At 42.4% G+C, this 20346-nt stretch overlaps 1 protein-coding gene across 1 annotated transcript in view; it reads right to left on the bottom strand.

Annotated features, from left to right (window-relative positions):
* Window positions 1–20346, bottom strand: part of FTO (FTO alpha-ketoglutarate dependent dioxygenase) — a 389582-nt gene that overhangs the window by 284099 nt on the left and 85137 nt on the right. Inside the window, exons 4-5 of the mRNA XM_060787826.2 lie at window positions 10467–10610; window positions 1374–1453 (exon numbers count right to left, since the gene is read on the bottom strand). Of these exons, the coding sequence (XP_060643809.2) occupies window positions 1374–1453; window positions 10467–10610 (224 nt within the window). The remainder of the gene's footprint in view (window positions 1–1373; window positions 1454–10466; window positions 10611–20346) is intronic.

Here is a 20346-nt window from a genome sequence, read left to right as displayed (position 1 = left end):
AAATAACGTGCCTTTTAAGAGACATTTAAACCGCTCTTAAGCTAATATAAGCATGAGGATATTCTAATTATACTATTACTATTATTACAGCGTGCTGGAAGAAGCAAAGACCGCCAGCACTGAAGTGATGATCCTATGCCATCAACTCTGCTGAACTGGCCATGTTGTCCGAATGTCCAGTCACCACCTCCCAAAGCAGTTACTTTGGGAGTAACTACTTTGGGAGTTACTCCCAACTCAAGAACAGGAAACGTAATGCTGGTAGACAGGAAATGAGATTTAAAGATGGGCTTAAAGCCAGCATTAAAAACTGTGGCATAGATATCGAGAACTGGTAGCCCTGGCACACTAAGTGGAGGTCAGCTGTGACCAACAGTGCTGCAGAATTCGAAGAAGCTAATATAAGCATGAGAATATTCTAATTATACTATTACTATTATTACAGCGTGCTGGAAGAAGCAAAGACCACCAGCACTGAAGCGATGCTCCTACAACATCAACTCCGCTGAACTGGCCACGTTGTCCGAATGCCCAATCACCGCCTCCCAAACCAGTTACTATACTCCCAACTTAAGAACAGGAAATGTAATGTTGGTAGACAGGAAAAGAGATTTAAAGATAGACTTAAAGCCAATCTTAAAAACTGTGGCATAGATATTGAGAACTGGCAGCCCTGGCACGCTAAGTGGAGGTCAGCTGTGACCAACAGTGCTGCAGAATTCGAAGAGGCACAAAAGGAGAAATGTGCAAAAAGGAAGGTACATCAATCCAAACCTGACTGGGACCACCTTCCACCTGGAAACCAATGTCCTCACTGCAGGGAACATGTGGATCAAGAATAGGGCTCCATGGCCACCTATGACACTACACTTGGAGGACCATCATCCTCTGGCTATGAGGGATCGCCTAAGTAAGTACACTAACATAAGTACACTAACTTTAAGACCGTCCAGGAGGCCCTGCTCTCGATCCTGCCTTCATCAAAAGCACGTTTGGCGGGGACGAGAGACAGGACCTTCTCTGTGGTGCCCCCTTGGCTATGGAACGCCCTCCCTAAGTAGATTAGATCGGCTCCTTCACTCCTAATATTTCAGAGACAAGTCAAGATATGGTTATATGAGCAAGCATTCACAAATTCAGAGCAACAGAAATAGGAAATGGAATCACTTGACAATGCTATTTAACTAGAAGACGCTGATGATAATGATGTTGTTTTTTATTGCCCTAAAAGAAGGACAACCGTTATGCAGATTGGGTGGGTTGGACTACCTTTGAAAGTAGAGCAGAAAAGTAGGTGGAGAAAAGGGAAGAGAAGGATGATGGTGGTGACAATCACAATCATTGCAATGGCAACCCAACCCTCTCATACTCACCTCTGCCACTCTATGGGTAGAGCTGAATCGGGGCTGCTGGCCAGCCAGGACACAGTGCTGGTGGGTCATATTCAAATCATCTGGGAATACACAATGAGGAATTATGGTCAATCATGGAGAAGGGCAAAAAGTGGCAAAAAGTGGAGATGCAGTTTCTCAATCAGGACATCTAAGTTCAATCTTTATTCGTCTGTTTTTATCTCAACTTTTCCCCAATACAGTGACTCTAGGACATTAACAACATACATGTGCCATAAGCTTTATTAGGTTTCCCTGTTCCATTCCCTATCGCTTATCCTAAGCTAACTGAAGGTCATTTCTGGCTTCACAGGTGCGGTTGGCGGGAACGAGAGATAGGGCCTTTTCTGTGGTGGCCCCTCGGCTTTGGAATGCCCTCCCTATAGAGATAAGATCAGCCTCTTCACTGATGGTATTTCGTAAAAAACTGAAAACATGGATGTTTGAGCAAGCATTCGGTTAACCCGATGCAAGGAATTTTCGACCTAGGACCGGCAATTACTGACAACGAAATAGGATCATGATTAAATTAAGAGATGCATTGGTCTGTATTGGTGGCCCAATACTGTGGAATGTATATGTTTGTGTTTTATTTTTAATTGGAATATTGTTGTTTTAATGTTGTTGTAAACCGCAATGAGTCGCCGTTAGGCTGAGATATTGGCGGTATACAAGCGTACTAAATAAATAAATAAATAAATAAATAAACACAATGAGGGCACATCACACAACCACAGAAATGTATGAGATAGACATTCACCTGTGACACTGTACATGTTCTCCATGTTCTCCATGCAGATGTTTATGCCTACAACTCTCATAATCCATGAACATTGATCATGCTAGGTGTGGCCAATGAGCTCTGTAAGCAAAAGCATCTGGAAGGCCAAAGCTTTCAGATTTGTCTTATGCTATATGAGCTAAATCAGTGTTTCTCAACCTGGGGGTCAGGACCCTTGAGGGGCTCGCGAGAGGGTTTCAGAGGGGTCACCAAAGACCATCAGAACATAAATATTTCTGATGGTCTTAGGAACCCTTTTGGCAGAGAACGCTGGATATGTCTCTGCCTGTCCTTCTCTTTCTTTTTGGTGTTGGTTAACTACAACTCCCAAAATTCAAAAACAGCCCCCCCGCCAACCCCACTAGTAATCAGTTGGCCATGTAGGTAGCATGTTGAGTTTGGTGCAGATCCCTTATGGGCTGGGTTCAGAGTGCTCTTTGATTTTAGATTAATTATAAATTCCAGCAACTTCAACTCCAAATGTCAAGGTCTATTTTCCCCCAAACTCCACAGTGTTCACATTTGGGCATATGGAGTATTTGTGCCAAGTTTGGTCCAGAACCATTATTATTTGAGTCCACAGTGCTCTCTGGAGGTAGGTGAACTACAACTCCAAAACTGAACATCAGTGCCCACCAATTGTTGTTTATTTGTTCAGTTTCTCTTGGTCACAGGAGTTCTGTTCCATAGTTGGTGGAGTTGAGAATGCTCTTTGATTGTAGGTTAACTATAAATCCCAGCAACTACAACTCCCAAATGAGAAAATCAATCCTCCCCGCCCCCACCGGTATTCAAATTTGGGTGTCTCGGGTATTTGTGCCAAATGTGGTCCAGTGAATGAAAAAACATTCTGCATATCAGATATTTACATACCGATTCATAACAGTAGCAAAATTACAGTTCTGAAGTAGCAACGAAAATGTTATCGTTGGGGGTCACCACAACATGAGGAACTGTATTAAGGGGTTGTGGCATTAGGAAGGTTGAGAAACACTACACTAGATAGTAATGCATCTCCAAAGAGCAGATTCTGCAAAAGAAGAATCATAGGGTACTATTGCCTTCGTGGTCTTTCTCTAAATCAGGCTTGAGGAACCTCTCATGCTCCAGATGTTTGGGTATAATTTACAGATATTTTGGCCAGTACAGTCAATTGTATGAGGCTGTAGAAACTTCTTGATGGCCAAAAATAATGTTATTTTTGCTTAAATCTCTTCCTGCTAGCAATCAAATTTTAGAAGAGGCCAGTCAACTTTTCAATATGGCTAAAATTCAGTTAAAAGTCTGAGAAACCACCAAAACAAGACTGTAATGGAACCACCTCCAAAATCCACAAAGCATTGGTATCTTTATTGGACCAATGAAAAAATACACACAAAATCATAGATAGAATCATCGAATCAAAGAATTGGAAGAGACCTCATGGGCCATCCAGTCCAACCCCCTGCCAAGAAGCAGGAATATTGCATTCAGATCAGCCCTGACAGATGGCCATCCAGCCTCTGTTTAAAAGCTTCCAAAGAAGGAGCCTCCACCACACTCTGGGGCAGAGAGTTCCACTGCTAAACGGCTCTCACAGTCAGGAAGTTCTTCCTCATGTTCAGATTGAATCTCCTTTCTTGTAGTTTGAAGCCACTGTTTCGTGTCCTAGTCTCCAGGGAAGCAGAAAACAAGCTTGCTCCCTCCTCCCTGTGGCTTCCTCTCACATATTTATACATCGCTATCATATCTCCTCTTAACCTTCTCTTCTTCAGGCTAAACATGCCCAGCTCCTTAAGCCGCTCCTCATTAAAGCTTTGAAGGTTCCACACTGTAATGAGGAAGGGAATGTGGGACTCTGGAGGACCCCAAAAGGACACATTGGTATATTTGGCCCCAGCACTTGAGGTTCTCCAGGCTTTCAACAAGACATCTGGTTTGCCACTGTTGGAAACAGAAAGCAGGGGTTGGGCAAACTTTCCTCTCACTTGGCAGATGTAAAACAAAAATATGAGCCACCGTAGAGTGCGAATAAGCATAATAAGGCATCATTCTGTAAGAACCAGAAGAAGAATGCACAAAGCAGGGAGAGAAAGGAGGAGGAGAGAAGCCCCTTATGATTAATTAGCAGACAATTGAACAAGATGTAGCAGATTTACCAAACTTCACATGATCAAAGTTTGGCAACAACAAATAATTTTCAGAGGCTCAGGGTCTTAGCAAATAAAGATACAGCAAGTACAGAGATCAAATGGAGGGGTCAAATTTCAGAGGGAAATGAACTGGAAGGAAATAGGAATGAACCAGACTATACATATGGAAGGTTTTTATTTATTTATTTAATGTTACCGTTCCCTCAACCATAGCCCATCCATACTAAATGTGTGCTCCCAATTTCTGGTTAATAAAAAAAAGTCCCGATGCTCCTTGAACTATAATTTGTTCAATCCCTTGCCCAAGCCGACCTCCCTTCCCTGCCTGTAAAAAAAAGGGCTGCTGAAGTCATCTCCAAACCAAGTGTAAACCCCCTAACCTTTCAAGCAACTTTTGATGTATAGGAAACAGCTGTGGTGAACTTCAGACTTCTCTCTTTGAACAGCCCCAGAGTGTGTTTTGCTTCATTGTGTTCTGAAGTCACGGTCAGAAAAATTAGTGATCATTGTAAATCTGTTAGCAAAACCTAGTCATGGCTACTTCTAGAAGAGTGGGAGGATGGAGGGTCTATGGGAGGAGAAAGGAGAGGATTTCAATTTAGTGCCAAGACCATGACAACTTGACTTAGCCATGCTGCGAAAGTACAACAGGCGGGATCAACTAAGACATGTCCACGTGCTTCAGATATATTGCATCCTACTCCTCTGTCATTTTTGCAGCAGAAGTTCCATAATATAGTATAGCATGGTGGATGGGGCTCCTGGGCAAGACATCCAAATCAGCCTGATAAGCCTGATCACTGTCATGCCAAGAATCAGGGGAAACTAGGTTTCAGAAGGAGGTACTCAATGGCCAAAGGACAGTGTCTTCCTGTTCCAATAAAGTTCTTACTTATTTATTTATTTACTATAGTTATATACCGTCCTTCTCAGCCCCTGGGAGACTCTGGGCGGTTTACAATTGGTGCCAAGACCATAAAATACAATTTCAATACAATAAAAACAATCGGATAATAAAACCATAACAAAATCAATAGAAACATGAACATTAAGGTCTCCTATCAAAACCATTGTCTAATCACATCGTCCAACCATTCCATTTTCCTATGTCTATTACACTGTATTTGGAAATATTTTATTTATTTATTTATTTGGAGTGCTTCTACCCCGCCCTTCTCAACCCCCGAGGGGGGGACTCAGGGCGGCTTACAAAAGGCACAATTCGATGCCCAACAGTTCACTTAATACAATATACAAAATACAATATAACATCAACAGTTATAACTACTTAAAACAATCAAATTAATACAATAGCAGCAATAAAATCATCTTGTGGTCAAGGTTCGCCAATTCATAAATCCATAATCCATCCAGCATTGTCATTGTCCTTTCCTACTCTGGTCGTCATTGTCTTTTATCCATCCGCCAGCTTACCCAAAGGCCTGGTCCCATATCCAGGTTTTTAACTTCCTTCTGAAAGAGAGGAGGGATGTTGATGACCTAATTTCCCCGGGGAGTGCATTCCACAGGTGAGGGGCCACCACCAAGAAGGCCCTGTCCCTCATCCCCACCAGTCTCACTTGTGATAAAGGTGGGACCGAGAGCAGGGCCTCCCCAGAAGATCTTAAACTCCGAGGTGGGACGTAGAAGGAGATACGTTCAGACAGGTACGCTGGACCGGAGCCATATAGGGTTTTGTAGGTCAAAACCAGCACTTTGAATTGCACTCGAAACTGGATCGGCAGCTAGTGGAGCTGACATAACAGGGGGGTAGTATGCTCCCTGTATGATGCCTGCTCAAAGAGCCAAGTCTTGACTCTCTTCCGAAATGTTAGAAGGGAGGGGGCCGATCTGATATCTTTAGGGAAGGCGTTCCATAGCCAAGGGGTCACCACTGAGAAGGCCCTGTCTCTCGTCCCCGCCAGCCATAATTGTGATGAAGACAGGACCAAGAGCAAGGCCTTTCCAGACGATCTGGAGGGTTCTTAGCATCTCAGGGCTAGTCCTTTCTTTTCCAGTCAACAGCAAATGAAAGAATCTCAGTTTGAGAGGACTGCATTGAAAATGTGCATTTATGTGTGTGTATATATAAACACACACACACAGAGATATAAACACACAGAGATATATATATATTCGGTTTCCCTTATTCAAAATGCTTGGGACCAGAAGTTTTGCAGATCTCAGATTTTTCCACTTTTTGGATAACTTGTATTTGCTTACACATAATGAATGATAGAAAGGGGAAGGGGGCTAGTCACACATCCATCATCCAAAGAGTTTTTCCTCAAATGTTCCTGATAGTGGGAAAAGAAGATGGGAAAGATGATAAGACTTTGCTCACACAAAACTCCTGTTAAAAAAAAAGATGTCTCAAATGCTTCTCGGCTGATAACAAACTTTCTGTCCTTTTAACGAAGTAACCAGGACTCTGCTAAAATCGCTCCTTGGAAAGGTAAAAAGGGACATAAAACAATTCCTGGTGTCTCATTTTTATAAGAATGTTGTGTAAGTAGAGTCCTCTCCACTTTCTCATTATTCTATTTTCCCCATCAGAGCTCCCTAAGGAAAAACTCAGCATTGGATGTGTGACTAGTCCCCCTTCCCCAAAATGGGCAGGTGGTAAATAAAACTTCTCAAGTCTCTCAGATGTTAGATTTCAAGATAAGGGAGACTTAAACCTGTATTCTTCTCATGTGTATGTGCATGCCGTTTTTAGTTTGAATTATGTATTTTAAAGGACGAATGCTCATTCTTGTTAGAGTTCGGCCTGTGATTGTGTTTCAGGATCAGAGTGCTTTGGATGTGGGGAATTATGTAAATGAGATTCAAGATGGCAATGGTTTGGTCAGTGATATCGATGCAGAGAATGACAGAGAGACACCTGTTCCAAGTGTAGTTTCCCATGAGAATGTTCCTACAGGGTATAGGGATGATGGTTTACTCCCTGAATTGCTTCCAGAGAGTTCCCAGGATTTGGGGCTTGAAAACAACTCGGCACCTGTGGAGACTAATGAGCATATAGATAGGTGGGCAGAAATTAGTCAAAACAGACAGGCCGAGCAAGGCGTTCGGCATTCTGCCAGCTTCAAAACAAAAAGATAAGGGCCGCTAAAGGAAAGCAAAACCAGTTTCTGAGTGCTTGGAAAGGTTTAAAGTTCCAAGCATGGAAAATATTACCAGATGAAGCATCATTTAGAATGCTGCTAAGTCCTTGTCCTTGTCTCATAGAAGCCTTGTTTGGAAGAGTCACGCTTAAAGATTTCTTGTTTCCTGTTTGGTTTCCTGTCTCTTGTGATTACCTACTCAGGCCTTGGATCAATGTTTTCTGGTTCTTTGGATTTTGTTAGAGACTTGTGGGCTTTGCTTTTGGACATTGCTGAACTCTACCTTGGCTAATTTGTTCCTGCTTATCTTCGTACCTAATTGGATTTACCTATTCCTTTACAGTGCTTTTTTACTTTGCTGTTTTTACTTATCTTCAATAAAAGGATTGTTTTCCCTACTCAACAGAGGGTTATTCCTGTTCTGTTGTTGTTCATTCGTTCAGTCGTCTCCGACTCTTCGTGACCTCATGGACCAGCCCACGCCAGAGCTCCCTGTCGGCTGTCACCACCCCCAGCTCCCCCAGCTCCTTCAAGGTCAGTCCAGTCACTTCAAGGATGCCATCCATCCATCTTGCTCTTGCTCTTGGTCGGCCCCTCTTCCTTTTACTTTCCACTTTCCCCAGCATAATTGTCTTCTCTAGGCTTTGCTGTCTCCCGTTCTGGAGTGCAACAATTCTGAGGCTTACTGTATTCTTCTTAATGATAGTATCAGGCACCTCTTTATGCAACATCACACTCATAGCATCACCAAGGTCCATCTAGTATGATATTACAAATCCCTACGTTCCAAGTTTTGGCATAGAAATCTCAGCACATAATCAGACCAGACCTGGCAATCCTATTATACTTCAGTGGTAGCTATGCCATTGCTTTTGGTGAAATACTGAAAATCAGTGTTGAAGCTAAGTTACCTATTCATACAAGTATATTTTCATAAATCAGACTAAAGTGTTTCTCTTTCACCTAAGCTGTAAAGATCAGGTTTCACACATGGAGAAAAAGCTTCTGTACAAATACAAGGAAAGGAACAAGATCTCTTCCAATTAACCCTTTGGAAAAACAAATAGAGAGAAGTGATTATCCATTCTCACCATAAACTGAACAATTCCAGGTGTTGTTTGATATTCACCAGGAAAAAAAACTCTTAAAGGAAGAAGCTTAAAAGCAGGTGTTTGAACTAACTGTTACAATTTCATCTTTAACACCTCTTCACATCCACCCTTTCCCCCTGCAACAAAAGGTCTGATTATATTCTCTAGCACTTGAGCTCAAAAGATTTTGGGAATTCTTTGAGGGGCAAAAGAGCAAAAAAAAAATTAATACTAAAAGCACACTCATTCTTCTGAGTTTTTTTTTTGAAATATATAGATTTCAAAAAAGGGCAGTATCCTCTCCCCCTTATCCACAGATTCAATATCCATGGGCTCACTTGCCTGCACTCCAAAAAACATTCCCTTCCCCAGAAAAGTTTGTGGGCCTCTCTAGGTTTGTGGCCCTATACGCTTTGGGTCCAACCTATCTTCAAGGCTAAATCTCTTTGAACCAGCACAGGCTCTGAGATTGACAGGGGAGGCCCTTCTCTCGGTCCCACCACCATCTCAAGCATGGCTGGTGGGGACGAGGGAGAGGGCCTTCTCTGTGGTGGTCCCCGGCTCTAGAATACCCTCCCAAAAAGATCTCTAATCTCTTTTTGGGAAGGTATTCTAGAGCCAGTGGCCACCACAGAGAAGGCCTTCTCTCTCATCCCCACCAACCATGTTTGAGACGGTGATGGCACCACGAGAAGGGCCTTCTCTGTGATGGCCCCCGGCTCTAGAATACCCTACCAAAAAGAGATTAGATTAGCCCCCTTCCTTCAATCCTTCCATTCCTACCCGAAAACACGGATGTTCAGACAGGCCTTTGCCTTGAGTAGGCTGAATGGGCCCATATGAAACTGACACTTGGTACCTTGTGAATAGTTAGTTTTCTCTTCTGTTGTTTTAAAATTGTATTGTTTTGATTTTATGCTACATACGTTGACCGGAGGGGGGCCGCGGTTGTTGTTATAATTTTATGTTAATTGTTTTATACTTTTGTACCATTTTTACCTGTTGTATGTTATATGTTCACCCTGGGGTGCCTTATGAGTCGTCCCAAGTCCCTTCGAGGAGATGGTGGCAGGATATAAATAATGATGGTGATGATGATGATGATGATGATGATGATGATGATGATGATTTGAAACACCACAAGATGAGTCCACAACAGACAAGATCACTCTTCTGGCCGTTGCATTTGATCACACGTCAGACACTTCCCAAGTGTCTAGGACTGTGTGATGTATCGATGAATAATGCGTGCAGATCTCAGTACAGTGGCCTTCTACACCTGGCAGATGGTAATTTTGTCAGCACCAATTGTGTTTAAGTGCAGGCCAAGATCTTTAGGCACTGCACCCAGTGTGCCGATCACCACTGGGACCACTTTGACTGGCTTGTGCCAGTCTTTGCAATTCAATCTTTAAATCCTCATATTGTGTCTTAATTATATATATATATATATATATATATATATATGGTCCTCCAGTGCAATTCTATGGTGTGTCTCTAGCCCAATTAGTCAGATAGTTTCCTATGATCCATGGTTTCAGGTTCCACAGAGGGTCTTGGAATATATCCTCATCCAAAATATTTTCAATAATAAACTTCATTTCACACAACCTTGAGATGTGTCTCTTTATTTGTAGGTATAATTGGAAGTTTTCTGGTTTTCTGATCTATTCCCAGAATGCCACCTACCTTTTCTAAAGCCAATTGCTTGAAGAACTTTGCTTATTACTGAATCCAGGTTTCTAGATCCTCATTCCTAAGCTAGAACCTATTCCTTGTCTATCTTCACAGTACATAGTACTTTGACTATGCCTATGTACCACAGTCACAACTACTCTCCTTCATTAGTTTTGGATTATACTTGCTTTTATAGCCTCTTCCCAGTAACTTTCGGGGTACCGTAGGAGTGAGGAGGGTTGAATGGAAGGAAGAGAATGGATGGCGTTTCTGGATCTGAATCTTACCGAGCATAAAGTAGCAGTCTCCCTGGCGAAGCGGCATTGCCAATCCTGGAGTCTTTATATCCCAAGCAACTTTCAAGGCAACGTGCCAGATGGCTGGGTCTCTGCCATTTGAAGCTTCTTTCTCGAGATTATGAGCTGTGGATTCTGACAAGGGAAAAAAAAGAGACAAAATATAGTCTAGCTTTTGGAAGTCTATAAAGCTTTGCATATGTCCTAGTATCAGGGTGGGCACAATCAAGAATATTACTAACAGTCGTAATTTAGAAAGTCCAAATTCTGGTTTTGTTCCAGGAAACATTCCCTGCGGCCATGTTCTGTGGTTATTCGCTGTGATTATGTTCTTTAGATAAACTAAAGGTCAGAAATGCATTCAGATCAGATTCTGAAAATATATAATGGAGCCACACCGATGAAGCTAAGCCAGTTGGTGCCTGTGAAATTTATTTATTTATTAGCTGTCCCCTGCCACGCGTTGCTGTGGCCCAGTCTGGAAAATAAAGTAATGAGAAAGTGTTGGTTTCTAATATATGTAGTTTCTTTCTGCTTGTGGGTAAACAGTATTTCTTGCTGTTTCTTTGTCAGTGTTGATGTGGAGAGTGTCTGGTCTGCCCACCCTGGAACATGCAACATATCATTGTCCTTCTTTAAGGGTCCATTTCAAATCTATGTCTGTCTGAATCATATCTCTATCTATCTATCTATCTATCTCTATGGCTGGATGGCTCTTTATCAGGAGGACTTTATGTTTTCTTGCCCTGATGAGGGGAGTTGGATTGGATGGCCTTGAGTATTTTCTGTTGGTCATTTGGGTTCTGTGGGAAGTTTGCCTCGATTCTGTCGTTCGTGGAGTTCAGAATGCTCTTTGATTGTAGGTGAACCGTGAATCCCAGTGACTACAACTACCAAACGTCAAGGTATATTTTCCCCAAACTCCATCTGTGTTCATATTTAGGCGTATTGAGTGCTTGTGCCAAGTTTGGTTCAGATCCATCATTGTTTGAGTCCACAGTGCTCTCTGGATGTGAACTGCAACTCCCAAACTCAAGGTCAATACCCACCAAATCCTTCCAGTATTTTCTGTTGGTCATGGGAGTTCTGTGTGCCAAGTTTGGTTCAATTCGATCATTGATAGAGTTCAGAATGCTCTTTGATTATAGGTGTACTATAAATCCCAGCAACTGAAGTGATGGTTCCACCATTAACTCCACTGGACTGGTCATGTTGTCCAGATGCCCGACCACCGTCTCCCAAAGCAGTTGCTCTACTCCAAACTCAAGAATGGAAAACGGAATGTTGGTGGGCAGGAAAAGAGATTGAAAGATGGGCCCAAAGCCAAGCTTAAAAACTCTGGCATAGACACTGAGAGCTGGGAAGCCCTGGCCCTTGAGTGCTCGAGTTGGAGGTCAGCTGTGACCAGCACTGCTGTAGAATTTGAAGAGGCATGAATGGAGGGTGAAAGAGAGAAATGTGCCAAGAGGAAGACACATCAAGTCAACCCCAACCAGGACCGCCTTCCACCTGGAAACCAATGCCCTCACTGTGGGAGAAGATGCAGGTCAGGAATAGGGCTGCACAGTCACCTACGGACCCACTGCCAGGACACCGAACTTGAAGGACCATCATCCTTGGACTACGAGGGATCGCCTAAGTAAGTAAGCAAGCTATATATAAATTTGCAACATGAATAAATTAAAGTGTTTCTTTCATGAAGTTTCATATGAACACATCTATCGTACAACACCCTTATCCACAGATTCTATATCCATGGTTTTGCTTATCCGTATGTCAAAATAATATTTATCTCGTAAGTATTTGTGGGCCTTTCTAGGTCCTCCAGTGTGATTCTATTGTATTTTCCTGACCTGCATATAGTTAAAATATAGGGTTTGCTATGATAGCAGTGGTTCTCAACCTGTGGGTCCCTAGGTATCTTGGCCTACAACTCCCAGTAATCCCAGCCAGTTAGGATTTCTGGGAGTCGAAGGCCAACCATCTGGGGACCCACAAGTTTAAAACCACTGATCTACCGTGGTTGTAAAGTATTTATGGAGGTTCTCAGAACTAAGAATCTCTTGGAGGTTTCAAGTATTCATGGAGGTTCTTAGACTGTATACAGCTTAATGGTGTAACGTTAGAAAATGTTGATCATTTCCGTTACCTTGGCAGTCACCTCTCCACCAAAGTCAACATTGACACTGAAATACAACACCGCCTGAGCTCTGCAAGCGCAGCATTTTTCCGAATGAAGCAGAGAGTGTTTGAGGACCGGGACATCCGTAGGGATACCAAGGTGCTTGTTTATAGAGCTATTGTCCTCCCAACAATGCTATATGCCTGTGAGACGTGGACTGTCTACAGACGTCACATGCAACTCCTGGAACGATTCCATCAGCGCTGCCTCCGGAAAATCCTACAAATCTCTTGGGAAGACAAGCGGACAAATGTCAGCATGCTGGAAGAAGCTAAGACCACCAGCATTGAAGCGATGTTCCTCCGCCATTAACTCCGCTGGACCGGCCACGTTGTCCGGATGCCCGACCACCGTTTCCCAAAGCAGCTGCTGTACTCCGAACTCAAGAACGGAAAACAAAATGTTGGTGACCAGGAAAGGAGATTTAAAGATGGGCTCAAAGCCAACCTTAAAATCTCTGGCATAGACACTGGGAACTGGGAAGACCTGGCCCTTGACCGCTCCAGCTGGAGGTCAGCTGTGACCAGCAGTGCTACAGAATTTGAGGAGGCACGAATGGAGGGTGAAAGGGAGAAGCGTGCCAAGAGGAAAGTGCGTTAAGCCAACCCCGACCGAGATCGCCTTCCACCTGGAAACCAATGTCCTCACTGCGGAAGAAGATGCAGAGCAAGAATAGGGCTCCACAGCCACATACGGACCCATAAGAATATTGGAAGACAATCATCCTTGGAAAACGAGGGATCACCTAATGAATGAATGAATGAATGGTAGACTATATATTCCGTGGATACAGGGGTTGTGCTATAGTTCTAAAGCTGAACTATGCTAGAAGGCATTTGTATTTCACACAGGACTATCTTTGAAAAACTGTGGATGCCTTTTTGCATCAAGATTATTGTTTTTAGCTCTGTACTACATTAATAAAATCAATGAAAACTCATAGAGTCAGTCAACAAAGATTTATTTAACCAGGGATCTGTCTTGTTTTTGATGTTATTATTGGAAGGGCATTTAATAAGAAAGCGATCTCTGCATATGCACAAGATGCCATCAATAAGCAATAAGTGTGGTATACACTGCCCTAGTCACCTAAAAATCAAGTTATAATTGGATCGAGGGGAATATTTGTTGCCCATGCAAACAGGTGTCAGTGCAATATTTTTTCCATAGGAAAAAAAAACAATTATTCATTTTCAAATCCCAAAACTTAAGAGGGAGGCAAGAGAACCCACACTCTCCCCAAAGATTTATAACTTTCATTATTTCACACACAGACAGACAGACCAATATTGACCTCCTGGCTTCTCAGTATTCAAGTCATCCATCACGTGTGCCAGTTTGTGGTGTTTATTTAGATTGGGGCTTTACAAGCCAGTCGTAAAATATGAAAATTATTTCCCAGCTGATTTTAAGAAAAATAAAAAAGGTACCCAACTATATGTGACCTTTCCTTTCCTTCAGCCCCCTCCTTCTTTTGTTCGGGTTTGGAGTGGGGGACCTTATTCCTGGAGTTGTTTCTTCCTTCCAGGAAAACATAGTTTCTTGGTAGTTGTATGCTTTTTGACACATGAAGATAACAATAAGATAAACAGCACTAGCCAGCAGCTTAAAAAACATTAACACTACTGCCACCAACAAAATCGATACTAACAGCTTTTGGGGGGTTTCAATGTATTCTGTCTCCTTTCTGTAACTCGATATTAGAAAGGAGAAATGTTTTGTGAAAATTGCCAATATGGTGGCCTTCTTCCATCCTTGATCTTGCTGAATAATACAATCTGACCTGGCTATTATAAGGAAAAGGTAATTGTGCTGGTACGGCTGTACTAGGAGCTTCAGCTTCATTTTCTTTCTATTGAGTGTTTGCATATATTCCAAGGTTCCATGCATTTTGCAGTAAGGTGGCTTCCCTTGGTTTGCAATTATAGGGCCAACGACCTGTCTATCATTGTTAAGTTTTGGTTCCGCCCCTTTTTCCAGGCTCTGGGAGGGAAAAGGAACCATTTTAAGTCTTATAGTGGAAAGCTTAGCTACAGGACGTGGACCAGATCCATCTGTAGACAGGCTTTGTTTCTCACAGCATCCGGGGGAAACAAAAGAACTCCAGCTGGAGAATCTACAAAGCCTTGGCTGGTAGGTCTACTCGGGTAACCAGAAGCAATTGGAGCCGGGGGTAGAGCCCACACCACCAAGCATAGAAAGTAGATTGCCTGGGAGGGGTTACAAAGGGTTTTCCTTTTAAAGAAAAGAAACAGTTCATGAAGCCAGTTACCTGTCCATTTGGGCAAGTTAAGAAGCATTTGTTTGACTTGTTGAAGATCTGAGAAATGTTTGTTTAAATTGTTGAAGATCTAAACAATAATAAAGGACTTTGTTAAAACTTTCAAGCATCTAAAGACTTTTGTATAGGAAAATCCTTAGGGCCTCTCAGCCAAGGCAACCCGGGTTAAGAGCACGTCCTGTTCAAAAGACAATTATTATAGGTCCAGAGCGTGACAGCACAGTAATTTTTGGCTAGAATTGAATTCTGTCTGTTGAATTGCTTTCTGGCTCTGCATTGGCACTACCAACACTTTCTAATATTGAACGACAATTGGAGACAGTCTTTTCAGTTCATGGTTTTACAGTTGGAAAATTTCAAACTCCCTGTTTTTATCACTAAAGCACAAAGTTCAAGTGTCCTCCATGCAACGCCGTCCCCATCATTCCCATTGAACATGCTCTACAGGTATCCTCAAAATTGAAACGGATGATTCCCAGTTCCCATGTGTACAGTGAGCCCTCAGCATGCAATGGGTTTTGGTTCCAGGATCCTCCCACCCCCCCGCCTCCACCTCCATAGATACCAAAATAGGTGGATGTTCAAATCCCATTATATATAATGTCTTAGTAAATTGTGTCATCTAGTCTAGATCAGAGTCTAAATCTGACACATAAGACGCATCTTAATAACAAAGGCAGAAGTGCATTCCAGCAAAATGAAATCCATCTGGGGTAAAAGGTTGATCCTCATTATAGTATAATGTCTACCTACATGAAAGTACAATTAGTGAACTTAAAAATCACAAAGATTTTGGTAAGTGGAGACAGTGATAATTGTGATTTGGTTAGAGCAATTTCGGTTATCTTGGGGCATATAACATCCAGAGAGCATGGTGGATTCAAACAATGATGGATCTGATTAAACTTGGCATGAATGTACTGTCACGCGCTGGGCCTGTAATAATTGTCTTGAACAGGATGTGCACTTTGTGCTTAGCAGGAAGCTAGAGTGCCTTGATAGAGAGGTCCTAAGGATTTTCCTCTGGAAGAGTCTTTAGAGGCTTGAAAGTTTTAACAAAGTCCTTTATTATTGAACAAATTAAACAAATACTTCTTCAATCTTCAATGACAGTCATACAAATGACTGGTGGCTTTCTTTATCTTGTCCACAAGGGACAGGCAACTGGCTTAGAGAACGATTTCTTTTCTATTAAAAGGAAAACCCTTTTTTAACTTCTCCCAGGCAATCTACTATCTAGGCTTTGCTGATGTGGGTCCTACTACCAGTTCCAAACTACTTCTTGGGTCCCGAGTAGACCTACCAGTCAAGGCTTTGTAGATTCTCCAGCTGGAGTTCTTTGGTCTGCAAAACTGTTTCTCCCGAATGCTGTAAGGCTGAGGGGCTGTGTGTTCCCAGCCAGAGCTTTGGGACTATTTCTCCCTGGAAGCTCTTTCCCCCGAAGCTGTAGGATATGAAGCTTTTCTGCAGGTGGAGGTGGTCCACGTCCTGTAGCTTAATTTCCTTCTGTAAGACTGAACTAAAAATGGCTCCCTCTCCTCCCTGGAGAAAGGGAGAAAGGGGCGGAACCAAAGCTTAACAATGATTGATGGGTCATTGGCCCTATAAATGCAAACCAAGAGAAGTCACCTTTGCAGAATGCCTGAAACCTTGGAATGCATGCAGACATTTAAAAGAAAGAAAATGAAGTTGGAGCTCCTGGTACAGCCATACCAGCATACTCAATATGCCCAAATGTGAACACTGGTGGAGTTTGGGGGAAATAGACCTTGACATTGGGGAGTTGTAGTTGCTGGGATTTATAGTTCACCTACAATCAAAGAACAGTCTGTGCCCCACCAACGATAGAATTGGGCCAAACCTCCCACACAGAACCCTCATGACCAACAGACAATACTGTGTTTTCTGATGGTCTTTGGTGACCCCTCTGACACCCCCTTGCGACCCCCCCCCCAAGGGGTCCCAACCCCCAGGTTGAGAAATGCTGCTCTACAAACTGCTCGGTTTGCCAGGGTGATTAAATCAGCCCCGTTCATAAAGACCATCTCCTGGTCTTTTTAGAGGTGGCATCCTTGAACCTTACTATACTTGAGGTGGCAATGATGGAAATCATCCAGAAACAACAACCGCCAAAAGTTCTTTGCAGGCCGTCCAGATTTACTGTTAGCTGACCTTGCATCTATTAAGCTGCAAATGGAGAGGATTACTGGTCAATTATCAATCCGACTGAACATTCCAATTGGTTTATAACATCATTAGAAAAGGAAAGAGGTGTCAATTTTTCACCACCAGTCACAGCAATGGTGAAAATTGAGCTGCCGTTGCTCAACTGAGCCATCGTTTGTAAATGTGCAAAACAATAACAACAAGGTTAATAACGATAATGAAAATCAAGTGCGTTTTGTGGGAAAGAAAACAGAAGTTGCGTGTCATAAAAAAGTGTAATGCAATAGGCCTTTCACAACTGGGAATCATTGCAGTCAATCACTAGTTTGTTAGCCTGTTAAACATTAACTTGTCAACTAACAGATCCAGTTGTTTATTACTCAAGGATTTACACTCTCAAGTAAGTCTTGGGAGGGAGCCACAAGCTGAGAACCCGACAGCCAGAGAATATACTGGGAAAAATGCCTCCTTAAAGAGGAAACCAGTTGTCTGTCCTACAAGATGCTGAAAGGGAGATCCATACAAAATAGAATGCCCCCATGTTTGTCTGTAACTATTAGTCTTAACTTAGATAGGCATATCTTAATATTTATTTATTTATTTATTTACAAAATTCCTACCCTGCCCTTCTCAACCCCCGAGGGCGGAACTCAGAGTGGCTATCACTGGCAACAATTCGATGCCACAATATCACAATGTAACACATATATAAAACCATAAATACACAATAGATTAAAAACAATAACATTATTTATACAGTCATAGCTGTTTTCATTATCATAACAATCATATGGTCCAGTTCAATGTCCAAAGTGCTGTTGTGCCTGCTAGCCAAAAGCCTGGTTCCAAAACCACAATTTCAGTTTTTTCCCCACAAGTGGGGGGTAACCACCAAGAAGGTACTGTCCCTCATCCCCATCAGACGCGTTTGCGAGGCCAGTGGGACCGAGAGCAGGGCCTCCCCGGTGGATCTTAAACTACGAGGCGGAACATAGAGGGAGATACGTTCGGACAAGTAAGCTGGGCCAGAACCGTATAGGGCTTTATAGGCCAAGACCAGCACAAGAGGGGAGAGGAAAGGAAAGGAAGGAAAAAGGGAGGGAGGGAAGTTTGGCTACAGTAATGCATGGTGGGTACAGCTAGTAGTAATATAACAATGATATATCTGCTAAGGACACGTTCCTGAACGTATTGTGGAAACAGGACACCATGGTTAATAGTGAACCCTACTGAAATGAATAACTTCTAGTAGTGGTTGCCCTGGATAACCTAGTAAATTTCTAGGGAGCAATCCTCTCCAGAAATATACTAGGTCCTTCAGCAAGAGTCTATCTTAACATTGGCTAGAAGCAAACCATAGAATCATCTGGAGGATCTACAGAATTCCCAGAGATTACATATTTTGTAACATGCAAATGGGCAAAACTCTAGATCCCTGTCCCATGTATACACAAAATCATATTGTACATACAAAATTTGTTGCAAGGGTTTCTAAGGTCTGGTCATCCAGATGCATATGGAACTTAGCTCTGATCTTAGGCCATGCTGGCCAGGACTGAAAGCCCAACACATTTGGAGAACCACTGATCAAGGAACGAGCAACTACACCAACACAAAATATCCATCTTCAAGCAGACGTTTGATGGTTTTGGAGAAGGGTAACAGAAATTTCCCCTGAATAAACATTGCCAAGAAAATATGACAATAGATCGGCCATACGTTGAAGCTGACCTGAAGGCACACAACAACAACAAAGTGGAAACCAAGAAGAGAGGTTGAAAGGAAGTTAACCCATACAGAAAATAAAGGACTGAGAATAGCTGTGACCTGTTGGTAGAAAGGAAGGTATAAGGAATCAAAACTCACTTATTGGTTCAAAATCTGATCTTTGTTTACAAGTTCCTAGTCGGTACACAAATTCAGTGCACCCAGTGATGAAAGAAGGACCAAAAGGTATGGTCACTCTGCCCTCTACAGTACTAAGGCACCAGCCTTAGACTGTCAAGACTAACGGTGATGGGTGAATATTAAATTCACGGCTCTTGGTCCCAGTTCCCAAAAGATTTACAACCTTAAAAGCTATTAGCTTAAGCAGACTAGTGAATTCCACCTGTCATGAGAGTACATGAAATAGGAGGCAGGCTCCAACTGCTAAGACTCAAGTTATAAGGAACTACATAGATCAATGTCAACAAGTTTAATTGTAGACCCAAATGGAAACAGGAAGTCGAAGCAGCTGTTGGGAAATAAACTGGTCTGATGTGTTTTCACCACCAGTATTAAAAACCAAAGTGACTCCAGAAATGTTGGGGAAAGAATGTGTTTACCACAGAGGAAGGACTGACATGCTCACCCAGCATCCATTTCAGACTTGGTACAATAGAAATCCTGATACTTTGGGTTTCCATGGTTCAAAACTGCCTCTCATCAGTCAGTGTGGCTAAGAAGTGAGCGGAACTTGGGATATTTGTACGACCGTACTCCTCACTTTTCTGCTGCAATAACTTTCTGAGCTTAGTCAAGCTAAAAGACAATGGCTAGTACGAGATCAGTCAAAGTTTCATGATGGGACTAAATTCTCTATCAGGGTTCCTCAAACTAAGGCCCGAGGGCCGGATACGGCCCTCCAAGGTCATTTACCCGGCCCTCGCTCAGGGTCAACCTAAGTCTGAAAAGACTTGAAAGCACACAACAACAACAACAACAACAACAACAACAACAACAAGCCTATCTCAATAGGCCAAAAGCAGGCCCACATTTCCCACTGAAATACTAATAAGTTTATATTCATTTTAATTGTTGTATTATTTTAAGTGTTTTTTGCACTACAAATAAGATATGTGCAGTGTGCATAGGAATTCATTCATTTTTTTTTCAAATTATAAGCCAGCCGTCCAACAGTTGAAGGGACTGTGACCTGACCCTCTGTTTAAAAAGTTTGAGGATCCCTATTCTATATGTTCTGAAGTCTCAGACTAAAGCTCTAACCATTGCATCACATTGACTATCCACACTTCTCTACTAACCCCAAGTCCAACTTGGTATTTTATTCTCACAGTCATAATTCTTCATGACTGTCAAACAATATATACATTACAGGAAGTCATTCACAAAAAACCTCCCTATAATAGTCCTTATAGAATAGTATTACTCAAAATTGTGGTGTGTCAGCAAATGCCAGTCTACAGCTTGTTGGCTCTTGGTGCACATGTGTTTCCAAAGAAAGAAAGAAAGAAAGAAAG

Source organism: Anolis sagrei, chromosome 8 (genome assembly GCF_037176765.1).
Source record: "Anolis sagrei isolate rAnoSag1 chromosome 8, rAnoSag1.mat, whole genome shotgun sequence".
Taxonomy (NCBI): Eukaryota; Metazoa; Chordata; class Lepidosauria; order Squamata; family Dactyloidae; genus Anolis; species Anolis sagrei.
Note: the sequence above shows the minus strand (reverse complement) of the source record. Positions and strands in the feature narration are given on the sequence as shown.